General features: G+C 37.2%; 1 protein-coding gene across 1 annotated transcript in view; it reads right to left on the reverse strand.

Moving 5' to 3' along the window:
* Positions 1-330: 330 nt before the first annotated feature.
* Positions 331-12,746, reverse strand: part of VMP1 (vacuole membrane protein 1) — a 114,656-nt gene continuing 102,240 nt past the window's right edge. The window contains exons 11-12 of the mRNA XM_019736323.3: positions 3,147-3,249; positions 331-2,092 (exon numbers count right to left, since the gene is read on the reverse strand). Coding sequence (XP_019591882.1) covers positions 1,949-2,092; positions 3,147-3,249 — 247 coding nt within the window. The 3' untranslated portion in view covers positions 331-1,948. The remainder of the gene's footprint in view (positions 2,093-3,146; positions 3,250-12,746) is intronic.

A 12,746-nucleotide genomic window follows, 5' to 3' on the forward strand; every position in this document is an offset into this window, starting at 1 on the left:
AAATCATCAAGTCAAATGTTTTAATCACTTAGACCTTCAGCCCAGGACACAAAGTTTTTCTTTTTCTAACACCCTATCCTGAAATAAATTTAGCAATAAAACCCAACGATTTAGTACAGATAGCACAATTCATATTTGCTTTCCTCTTTCCTTTTTTTTTTAGACAAACACCAAATAAAATGAAGGTGAAGATGAAACACAACTGGAAGCTGACATAGAAACTACACTAACCCTAGAGAATCTAAAAGCGTTTGGGTACTACTGCTTTTCAAGTCATAATGCTACAAAGTCCCTGGGTGGAAAACAAAAACAAAAACATTGAGGATAACCTTTTCAAAAAGATTACGGCAGGTTGATTATATGCTTTATTTATTGAGCTGTGGTTATGGAGACTATCCCAATTTTCCATAAAATTCTCTTGACAGTGCTGCAATACTATGGCACAAATGATTCAAAGTACCACTACACATAAGGACCAGAGTTTTTGATAATAAACCATGATTTTGGGCAATGTTTGGATGGGAACATTTGATATGGATGGTCAGATGAAAGATACCAAAATGTCAGACAGCCCATCGACTGCTGTTGCCATGAGATTCAACAGTCAACATCAGTCTGATAAGCTACCCGACAAGGTGGTACAGCCATGGAGATGTCACGACGGTAGGCAAAACAAGCAGACATTCAAGCAGGATTTGATAAAACAAATCAGGCATTTGTGGCCTGTTGAGATTTAAACTACTCTCAACGTAATGTCAGTACCAATTTTCCTAAAGGAAAAAAGTGAAATTGTTTATTTTCCTCCGAAGCAAAACAAAATGACCAAGTTCAACCAGAAATACCACAAAGGAAAAAAAATCATGTAAGAGCAAAACACTCACTGAAAAAGACAAGAAAATTAGGTTACATATAAATTTCTGTTAAAAACCAGAGTACATGCTGAGCTAAAATTAACGAGTAAAGCGCTTTTTTTTTTAATGAGTTATTTCTCTCGCCATTGTTCTTAGATTTGCATACTACCATCTCTCCCGTTTTCACTAATCAAGAAGTCACCTCACTTAGCCAGTCCCTAAGGTGCCATTTCAACAGTGTGCAGCCTGTGGCTCAATTCCAGCCTAACAAAAAAATGCCTTGGCGGTGGCTCTTTTCATGCAAACAAATGAAGGCTTAAACTACGGTTCTAAGTGGATATGGCAAGGCTGTCATTCAATTGGTAGAAGCTAAAAGGAAGTAAAACATCAATACGCTCAAGAAAACAAACACAATTTTGGAATGATCAAAGAGGTCTTTATAAAGTTTTTTCATGACTTCATTCTAAATATACAGAATAAAAAATGGTGTCAGTACATTCATGAGACACCAACCAGATTTTCCTTATACTGTCTCAAAATTTAAAGATCAATTTCCCAAAAGGGTGTGCAACGCATCATAAGATGGCCCTTTTTTGTAGGTGTGAGAGGAAGGGTTGGGCTGGATGGCATATTAAATTTTACCATGATAGACATGCAAGACTGTTATCCAATCTAGTATAATTTATATACATTTTGATGACTTAGAAAAACAAAGCAGTCATTTGTGACAAGCCTAAAAAGCTTGATATATTTAACACACTGAGGAACTTCTTTTATGGTGTCCGGAATTCTTTAATTGTACCACGGGGGCCTTTTGAAAGTAACAAACAGAAGGCGAGTTTCTGTTCAGTTTGCTGAACATCACATTCCACCCTAATAAAATAAAACTTGAATTGAACTGAGGGTGGATACCTTACCTTAATACACAAAGGAAAATTATGCCAGTGCAAAATATGGACTAAACTGCTTTCAGGGGAAAAAAAAAAAAAATAAATTGATCCAGGATGGAAAAGGGAATTTTCCTTCCTGGTTTGGAGTCTTCCCAATTAAGACAGAACCCATCCATTATAATTTCTGCTGTTAAAAAATTTTCCCACTTATTTAGTTTTCTCCTCTGAGCTGAACCGCTGCTGGATTCTTTTGGCATAACTTTGTGCCATGGAGTTAATGATGGACAGGATGAAGTAACACACCATTACAACGACCAACTTCTCAAATATCCAGGACAACCAGTTTTCTCCCTGCAGGAACAAATACAAAACATCCACGAGATACTTTATCACTTCAGTAGTAAGAAAGGGATCAACTACAATATTTTAAGGAAAATAATGAGAATTTGGAGCTTATAACCTATAAAGCCTGAACAATTAAAGATGAAAAGTCTAGTGTCTCCAGCTACTCTGAAATCTACATTCAGACCTTTTTACACCCACTTATTAAGATTTCACTTTGTTGGGTATAAAGTCAATGTTGATTCATATAGTTTAGAATGGGGCAAGCGTGAAGTCATCTCGTGTCTTTTACTACATACTAAAGTCTTTCATTAACTTCTGCTATCTGAAGGCACCACACAGACACTTGGGCAGGATAGTGTCAAGATAGTTATATATTCTTGTTCCAGTATTGGGAGCAGCTTTTAAAATATAAATGTTATCTGCTTCTGAAATCATGTTTGGTCAACTGAGGGCAGCAAAGGGCCACATAAAGAGTATAAGGCTACCCCCAAAAAACACAAAACTATGCTTCCTTCAAGTTTCCCATTTCAGGTTATTGCTTACTCATCTTGTAGTCATTTCCCTTTGTCACAGAACTGCTTACAAAAACGGCAGGCTTAGCTGAAGTTAAAGATTTTATGTTCAGCTATATTAAGAGCCTTGGTTTATTAAAACATGATTATTTTCCCACCTCTGAAAATAGTGCCAAAATGAAGGGAGATAGTCAAGTGACCTCAGTAAGCCCAATACTTTGTTATGCTATACATTTTAACTTTTTAATCCACTCAGGAACTATCACTGCTTATTAATAAATCATTTAAAATCAAGGCAGTAACTCATTCTCCACAACAGATCTATTATTTTCCATTAGTCCTACCCTTGTTTTTGAGAGACGATGTACAAAACAGAAGTTACATTTTCTGATTTAGACAAAGACAAATTTCCCAGTAGAGCAAATCGAGCATCAACTTCTGTTAGGGCAGACTGACAAAGCTAAATGCCTAAAAATGCCAGTGACTGCTGTGAAAGTAGTTTCAGCCTGAAACTGTGGGGGTGGGGAAGCGAGGAAACAGAGTCTCACCTGTGGTGTGCCCATTCCACTTCTGTGGTGAAGCTTCTGCCGCTGGGCTTCCAGGTATTCCTGGAATGGCTTCTGCAGAGATGGCCCTATGCCAGGGACAGCACTGGAAACAGGGTACAATACCCCAAGGAAAAAGATACATTTGGGAAGAAAAGAAGGAAAAATGTTAAAGAAAAATCCACTTACCGCCTGGAATCAAAAAGTAGGGATGGATAGAAAGAGTTTGAAAAAACTAAAACTATCAGCAGAGCTGGTGAAATTTTGTGAAGTCTTTTTAGTGGATAAAAATTCATCCTTTAACAATCCGTTAAAGGAGAAAAATCTCTCCCACCAACATGTCTGGGAGAAAGTAGGAGCTGAGCTCCCTCCTTTTAGCAGGAGAGTGTCCTCAGAGTGAAGCGAGCTTAGCTGATGGTGCATACTGGTGTGGCACAAAGAATAAAATGAATGACTTCGGAGAAGTCTCACATTTATCACCCCCAGTTCCTGTAAGAACTGGTTTGAACCGATTAATAAGGAAATGACTTATGCTTGTGTCATCCCTAGTTGAAAAAGAAACTGCCCGCCCTCTCTCTGACTTGTCCCATCTTCACAGAGGGGGCGGTACTTTCTCAATCTAAGTCCTTATTAGGACAATCTGTGCGTCATCCATTTCCAAAAAGAATGCATTAGCAAATTTGGGAGGCACCTCCCACTAGTCAGAAGTCAGTGATTAACAAAGGAACAAAGAAGGAACTATGAACCTTGAATCACTTCGTGTTTTATGGTAGACGGTTTGCACAGAAACTACAGTACATTACTAAACAACTTGTTCTGAGATGACTGGCATAGTGATCTCTGAGAAGTTTATGCACTCGGAGCTCCCTCTCACCCAGAATAAGTGGAGACCGTGCTGTTAAACCGGTTTGGCAACTGCAGCTACAGACTCCCGTTTTAGAAATGCTTGCAGGCGGTTTTTAAAATGGTAACTTGGGGCAATTTAGAAAACCAAACATCTCTATTTTCTGCACCCTTCATTTTCTCATTGTCATAATAGGGCTACAAGGTAAATGGGTCCAATCTCTTTCTTGGGGCCAGAAAAAAGTATTTCAACATGTGCCTAATGCTCTCCCTTTTAAGTAACTATTAAATTAACTTCACCTCCTCGTTTCTAGAAAAATTCACTTGCTGCTTTCTGTAATAAAAAGCAGAGGAGTAGAGGAAGAGAAATTTTGTGCTACTGTATTTACCAGAAGCTAACAAATACATAACTCCTGGCTGACAATTTTCGTTAATCCTTTTAAATTGTCAACCACCAAACACTTCAAATGAAGTCCTTATTTTGTGTCCAACACTGTAATTGGTACCATGGGGGGGAAAAACTGCAAGAAGTAGTCCATGCCCCCCAACGACTTACAAATCCTCATTATGAGGATTCAACACACACACACACACACCCCAAAAATGATTTGGGGACGAAAGAATTTACAAACCAATACTAAATTTTTTTCATACAGAAGATATTTTCCAAAGGACCTGGGAGGAAGGAGAGATCAGGGTGGCGAGTTTCTGTGTGAAGCTGTCCTTTAATGCACTCTGAAGGAAATGTAAAAAGCCCTGAACAGACTATGTAGTCGAGGCAATGGCTGCAGTGATCAGACCAAAAGACCCGTATGACAGACATCAAAGATGGAGACGGGCGAGGTCTTTCACCTCACAGTCTCAGTCTCTCTCCCCCTCACTGACGTTTAAGTGGCCTTACATTAGTGCGGTAAACCAGAAGAGCTGTATCTGAACTGTGTTGCTGTGTATCAGTACTGACTGACTGCAAAGGAGCAACAACAGTACCACAAACTTTCCCTTTAGGAGAGAGATTTTCCTTATATAATGCGTAAGGAAATAGCTCATCCATTTACACTTGAAACAAACCGCATAAACGGGGGTGGGGGGTGGGACAATTCCAGTAAAATACATACACAAAAAGAGTGGAGATTGAAGACTGCAGATTTGTAAGAACTTTCCTCCAGAAGTTGATTCATTCACACTTAGGTAATTTAAACTCCCAAGGATAACCATAGGGCACACCATTATTTATTTTTTGAAGGTAAAAAAAACCCCAAACAAACAAACAAAACACCCTTTGATTTAAAAGGTTGAAATGATTGTATGCTAATTTGAACAGCTAGGTTGTACAAGAAATGACTTGAAAATTTCCTTTTTGATGTTCTCCCGGGAGCTGGATTTCATTGTGTCTTGTTCTTCAGTTTTCTAACTTCAGACTGGAGTTGAGCAGAAATGCTTAATTTCCTTCAAATTATTCTTGGACTCCAGGGTCAAGTCATTATTTAAACAACAAAATTAAGAACCAAGACCCAAATGCTAGAAAGTGTCTACTTTTTTGTTGTTGTTGAGGGGAATGATCATTCTAGACTCCCTTCAAAATAATTAGAAAAGATAAATGATTTGCCATTGTAAGTCCATGTTAGCTGATAGAGAAAATGTTATTATATATTTATATGACATGCAACTATCAAAGATATATCTTGGGCTAATGTTGAGATTAATTTTTCAAGGTGCTATCGTGTTACATACTTTTCAGTATTTGGTGGTGGGGTGGGAGACGCACTTTCTCACAAAAGACTAGAAAAACGGTTGAAAATAGAGATGTTAGGGTTTTTATAGTTTTTAATCAAAACTATCACGAACAAATGCCAAATAAATCTAAAAAAATTAACATATTTGAAATCTGGGTATTAAGTGTTATACAAACAATTATTTGTCAGATCCTCTTAATCTGTTTTACATATTCATCAAAATTTTAGTTTTCCTTTACCTCTACAAACAATGGCTTAGGCCACAGAAGCCTCAGCTTATACAAAGCACTTTTAGACTACAGTTTTCTTAATTGACACTAAAGCTATTTCAGTAATGGACTAGATAAAAATTGAAATTACAGCTGTCACTATCAACATGCATTTAAGGCAAACAATGCCAGCCCACAGCCTCGAGTTATTTTCAAGCAGCAGACAAAAGTTAAGAGTCCCTTCTGACATTTAAGATTAATTTAAGGTATACATATTGGGGGTGGGTGAGGGTAGGAATAACTGGCATCACAGTTCAGTGGCTTTTTATAGTTGGCTTAGGAAATAGCTTAAATGCCATTCTCTGAAAACCGTTACATTCAGAGTACCCTGTTGCACCTGGCTAAGAACTCTCATCTCAACCCGTAGTGAGTGGGTGAAGTGTTCCATCTGCCATTAGGAGCTGATTAAACTCAAAGTATTACAGTTTTGTGATACAAAAGAATATAAAGCAGGAGGTGAATGAACGTGCAGAATTATTTTTCAGTCAATGGTTGGACTTAAATATGCGCACACTAGCCTTGTAAATAGCCACTTAATCTAGGTGAGAAAGCCTTAAAAAAGGAGCAAAAGAAACACAAAAATTGATCTCATCTGCTTTTCCTTGCTGCAGACGTTCAATATGATAGGCAGAAAAAGCATTATGAATAGTAATATCTTGATATTTATTTTCTCCACACACACATTTTTGAGATAATATAACTCATTAAAAAATAAATTTCCAACAAATTATTCTAACGGCAATTTTTCAACCTTTGTTACTGATTTTAATAAAGGCAAAAAACAAAACAAAACAAAAAAAACCCTCAAAAATTGCAAACAAAAGGGCGGGAGAAAAAAACCCACAGAAATCCAAACCCGAGAGCTCAAAAGTGGGTTTTGTGGGAACAATATTTTGCCATGCTTACATACGTAAGTACAGGGTGTGATCAAACAATAACGGTGAGTGTTTAAATAAAAACAGTTTATTACAGTAAAAGACATTGCCATTAATCCTCCTCAAAATATTTCCTTCACTTTGAACACTTTATTCACCACACCTGGCATCATGCAAGTTCTGGCTCTTTCCCAAAGTCAAAATGACCATGAAAAGTAAACGTTTTGAATCGATTCAGGACATGGAGGCAGTCACAACAGCTCAACTAAGACACTCACAAAAGAGGACTTCCAGAACTGCTTCCGAAAGTGGCAAGAACCATGGGATAAGTGTGTTCAAAGCAAGGGGGAGTATTATGAGGGGATTAATGACAATGTGTCTTTTACTGTAATAAATATTTTTTAAAATATTCACTGTATTTTTTTGATCACATCTTGTATGTGTTTAAACAGAAATAAGATAAACTGCTTTGCAAAATTCTGTCAAGAGTCCTGATCAATATGCAAACAAAATCTATTATTTTTTCATAGTTTTTAATACATATGTGACTCTGCTTCTGGAAATCATTTATCTGGTAAGAAATTTGTATTTTAAATTCTCCCCATATTGACCCATTATAAATAAAGGTCTGCATTATTCTCTGTACCCACAAAAGCCAGAAAACCTTCCAGAGGAAGCACCACCATTAGCAGATGTTGCACAGAGCGTGGGTAGTGTGATTACTCCTGTTTTTCACAATGCTTAAATTTTCATGTTAGTCCTGAGCATACACCCATTCCAAAAATTCATCAGTCATTACTATTCTTGCTTTCAAGGAACCCCTTTCAAATTGTGTACCTCTCAAACAAACTGGTTCACCACATATAAAAAACATACCATTTGATTTACTTTGAATCTCTTCTCCATCATGGAGACAGTCATCAAACTAGGACTTGTTATTAGAAGACCTAAAATTTTCCTGTTTATGATTCTATTTGGGTTTTTCCAGCCAGGTGTTTTCTTGTTACTATGTGCCATTATAAAACTGGGGCACAGTGCCCAATAACACAGAAATAACATGAACTTAAAAATGGATTTGTCTTAATTGTTTAGCCCTATTTACACGGGGACTTTAAAAGGGTTAAGCTGTTGAAATGCCTAAGGGACTTAAACAGGTATTAATACAGTAAATTTTGTATTTAATATCTACCATGTTCCTTTCTTAACCACTTTTTTGGAGGATCTTAGCATTAATGTGATTGTGTAAGTAACACAGGCTTTCCAGAAAACATACTGTCTGACACAGGTTCCCGGTACCATTCATTATAGGGTAATAAGCCTTTAACTTTCTCAGAAAAAGTGTGGGCACAATGGTTTTTCACCTTTGTTTCACTGCTTGTGAAGTACTTTGAGACTGATTTATTTAACATCCTTCTGATGGTTAATCAGAATGTCTAGGGTGTGATTAGTCAAAGCTTTGAAAACTTCTAAATCTGAGAAAATGTGTTTTTTTTTTAATTAAAGTTTACTGGGGTGACAATTGTTAGTAAAGTTACATAGATTTCAGGTGTACAATTCTGTATTACATCATCTATAAATCCCATTGTGTGTTCACCACCCAGAGTCAGTTTTCTTTCCATCACCATATATTTGATCCCCTTTACCCTCATCTACCACCACCCTCCCTCTTACCCTCTGGTAACCACTAAACTATTGTCTATGTCTATGAGTTCTTGTTTCTCATTGTTTGTCTTGTTCTTTTGTTGTTTTTGGTTTACATACCACATATCAGTGAAATCATATGGTTCTCTGCTTTTTCTGTCTGACTTATTTCGCTTAGCAAGAAAATGTTTTTAGAATAAGATTCAAGTCAGGGGTAATATTAAAAGACAGGGAGGAGAAGGGTTTAATCAATTCTACCGCTGCTATAATTCAGAAAGCATAGAGAGCTTTTGAAGTAGACTACCAATAATGACAAGTACTTTTTGATAGCGGCTTTTAAGGGCAGAGGAGCCTAGATCAATGGTCTGCAAAATGCACAAAAACAAATCAAAAAAGAGAAAATAAAGATTAAATTTAAAAACTTATTTACTTTAAATGTTTTGCTAATTATGATGGCTTTCGTGCTTCCATTAGTGACTATTTCAAGGCATATTATACACTTGTCCTTTATTAAGATTGATAATTACTGAGTATTTTGACTGACTTCTATAGACATATACTAGGAACAGGTAAAATGTCAATGCTGCAATTATTTTGCTGTTTCTTGTGGGTCCTTTCTTAGTATTATCCTCCATTATCTATAGGAAACTTTTTAAGCCACTCGTCTGTCTGTGTAGGTTTAATTAAAACTAGGAACTACAAGCTATAAATCTGATTAATGGGGACAGAAAACAAAATTGCAATGTGCCCATTTTAAGTCCCTTTTGTACTGTGGAACTCCCAGTCTTCCCCAGCCTCAGTTCTGTAATCTTCTGCCATGTGGACTGAGGGAGCACCTTACCATCAGACTGATGGGAAGCTATATCCTCCTTGTATGCATAGCCATGTAAGTTACATATATGTGCTGCCATAATAATGTTACATATGTTTCAAAAATACACAAAAAGAAAATAACAAAGGTTAAAATAAATATAAATGGAAGTCCTATAATTTTAGTACCACTCCAATAGTAAAGATGACTGGTTTAGACCATGAAGCTAAACTGCAAGGGTTATTATACCTTGTTCCCAAAAGGTAAGAAATACCTTGAGACTTAGTTAGCAGATCAACTCAATGCAGGACTGTCAGGTAACATATTAGAGAAAACAAAAGCTATTTCTACAAAGATGTGGACTGGATCTCTCTTTTTCGCTCATCCTTCCAATAGGCCACTATGAAGAGAGCCTTAAAGAATCTGGATGGTCAAACCTCAAGAGATTGAAACCCTGTGCCCACAGTTAAAACTTGTAATTATGTTTCAAATGAATATCAGGATCTTTCAAATTTTCTTGATTGAGTGAGGATTACTGTATGTAAATCAAAGATCAAATTTATACTCTGACTCCAGCGAAATCTATCAATTGAGATTTGGCCCAGGAGCACGGGTGTAGAGCCCTAAATAGAAGACAGTCCTCTTCTAGACTGAAGCCAACAGACTCTTCAATGATACTAAGTAGGATGTATTTTCAGTGATTCAATAAAAGCCCCTCCCCATCCCATCCCCACTATATGCTTATCTGTCTTTGGTACAAAAGAGACAATGACAATGACTGCATGATAGAAGTTCAGTAACAAGATGGACTAGCAATTCCCCTTCTTAATAACAGTCTTATTAATAATTCTTTGTTTTCAGAAATGTGCACATTTTAGTCAAACATTATAGAGTTAAATTTTCCGCCCCACCCCCCAGGCAGTGAGCTAAACAGGCTTAACGGTTAGTATTTTAATGAGTTGTCATTTCCTGTCTGATAACGATTCTCACAGTATTTAACCACTGACTTCTCTAGCCCAACCAATACTAGAGCTCTATTCACAGTGACTCAGAATGTATCTCAGGCTCTTGGCCTGATTCAACAATGACAGATTGCCCTCCAAATGAAACTGTCTTTCCTCCTAAGGTAGAAGGCTCTGGAGCGGGGAAAGTGGGAGTAGTTTATCATGCAATCTTTCTGAAGAAGTCAAAGGCCATCATGCTGACTTCCACTAATATCTATAGGCTTTCAGTCCTCAGAGATTAGAGAAAGAAAAAAGAGAAACAAACTGATATCTTATTAACCCAGGAACATGACAAGTAAATGAACTGGTGTTAACTGCAAATCAACTTTAACCTAGCAAAAATGGGATCCAGTAATCCCGGGTGACATGAATGAAAGTGTTATTTAATTTTCTCGCTTAATTGAATGGAGAATCTGAATCTTTGAAGCTGATATTATAAGAAAAATTGGTAACTGATGTATTCTAATTGCATATGGATCTGAAATGTGGTAGCCCCCCCAAACCAAGTTCTTTTACATCTCAGAATGTCGGAAGAGTACCTCAAAATAAATTCAGAATAAAAAATACGCGATACATAAAAAAATCTAGGTCTGTCTCCTATGTACAAGTTTAGGTTGATAGTTTCTGGCACCGTTTAAAATACGTTGTGATTCAACCTCAGGATTTGGAATTAAAACATCTTGAATTTCATTCACATCTGTGCCCCTTTCAAATTATTAAAACCTCTTTTGTACTCGTTAGTCCATTGTGTGCAGACTAGTATTATAAACACACGACACCATCCATTTCTTAGTGGCTGTGTAGAAGGAAGACCACTGCTTTATCTAGAAATATGAGGTGTATTGTTGCTACTGCTTCACAGCATATTTATATTACAGGTGTCCTTCAAAACAAGAATTTGCAACTGCCCTTGCATTTGGAATTATATTCTGTAAGAGTCAAAACGGAGGTAAGAGCTCCTTATTATAAGCAGCTTCTCTTTGAAATACGCTATTGATGGGGAAACTGACCTTAAAATGGTTCCCTGCCACGTGGGACTGAGCTAAAATGGTGGCCCAAGCGGGGAGAGAGAAGTCCCAGCCTAAGCCCCAGCCCACTTCCGCATAACCCCCCTCCAAGCCATACCTTGAGCCAATCACCAGACGACACCTACCCCTTCCCCAACTCAAGGAAGTCCCCAACCCATAAAAACCTGCTCAAAACCTTGCTAGGGGCTCAGTCTTTTGGGAAGGATCCCGCTGAGCCCGCCAGTGTAATAAAGCTGACTCTCCTAACTCTCTGAGTGCCACTTGGGTTCTTTCTGGTCTTGGATTCTGCAACACTATCATTAAAGGGAAGCTTTTGAAAACAAAACCTTGTTTTAGAATGTGGACTTGAGCAGCACCAGCCAAACAGGCATTTATGTTAATGAATGAGGCCAGCGCTAATGAAGGAGTGGTCTATAAGAACCAAGTAAAAGTGACTGGCTGCTAACACAAAACCTGTTAAAAATCAAATGATTTCAGTTACAGAAAATGACAGACTGGTCGCAGCTTTATATGGTGACAAAACAATCTGTGACAGGCTTGAAGACCCACTGAGTTCTAAGAATGAAATAAGCAATAAGGACCCATAAGACCCAAAGGTCAAGAATAAAGAGTAGTTTGCAGAATTTTAAATTTAAGGTAAAATGGCTCAGAAGCTTATTGGCCTTTAGATCATTCAAAGTGGCATTATGATGAGTGGACTAAAAAAGTGACAGTAATGATTGGAATTCAATGTCATCTAAGAACAACCTAGTTATTCCAACTATTACTTAGGCAAAAACATCACTATATGCAGTAGATAACTAAGAAAAAAAAAGTCACGATCTCTGCCCTCAATGAACTTAATCTAGTAGGGCGATGAGACAAAAAGATCCTTTTTAACCTAAGTACAAAACCAGTAGATCTCGCTCTCAAAGTAACACCAGTAGTAACTAGTTTCAGCTAGTTAACAAATGTGAAATAGAGGAGTGTGGACAGAAAGAATTCATGCTGACTCCATATCCAATTCACAAAGCAGCCATTTGAAACTGACAATCTCCTCCAAATTTTCCACTTCAAGCACATTACCTCACTGATTTCTATAGTGCTCCCACAATGTCCCTTTTCTCTCCCTCAAAAGATCTTAGAATCTTTACTTCTGAAGGAAGAAGTGGTTAAGGAGGATAATCAATCCAGTCAGGCTTTTAATCCTATCTCCTTTCATCTTGCTATTTACATGATTTTAACTTCTCTGTGCTTTAGTTTCTTGATCTACAGCAGTGATAGTACCTTATAGGTTTTGTTATGCATATTCAATAACAATGTATGTAAAGCATCTGACACATTGTGTACTTACTAAATGCTAATTTCCAACCCACATCCTTCCTTTTTTTCATTTGTATTTTCCATCTCTAGCTTTTTA

Source organism: Rhinolophus sinicus, chromosome 12 (genome assembly GCF_057876585.1).
Source record: "Rhinolophus sinicus isolate RSI-liver-muscle chromosome 12, RSI-T2T, whole genome shotgun sequence".
In the NCBI taxonomy this organism is placed as follows: Eukaryota; Metazoa; Chordata; class Mammalia; order Chiroptera; family Rhinolophidae; genus Rhinolophus; species Rhinolophus sinicus.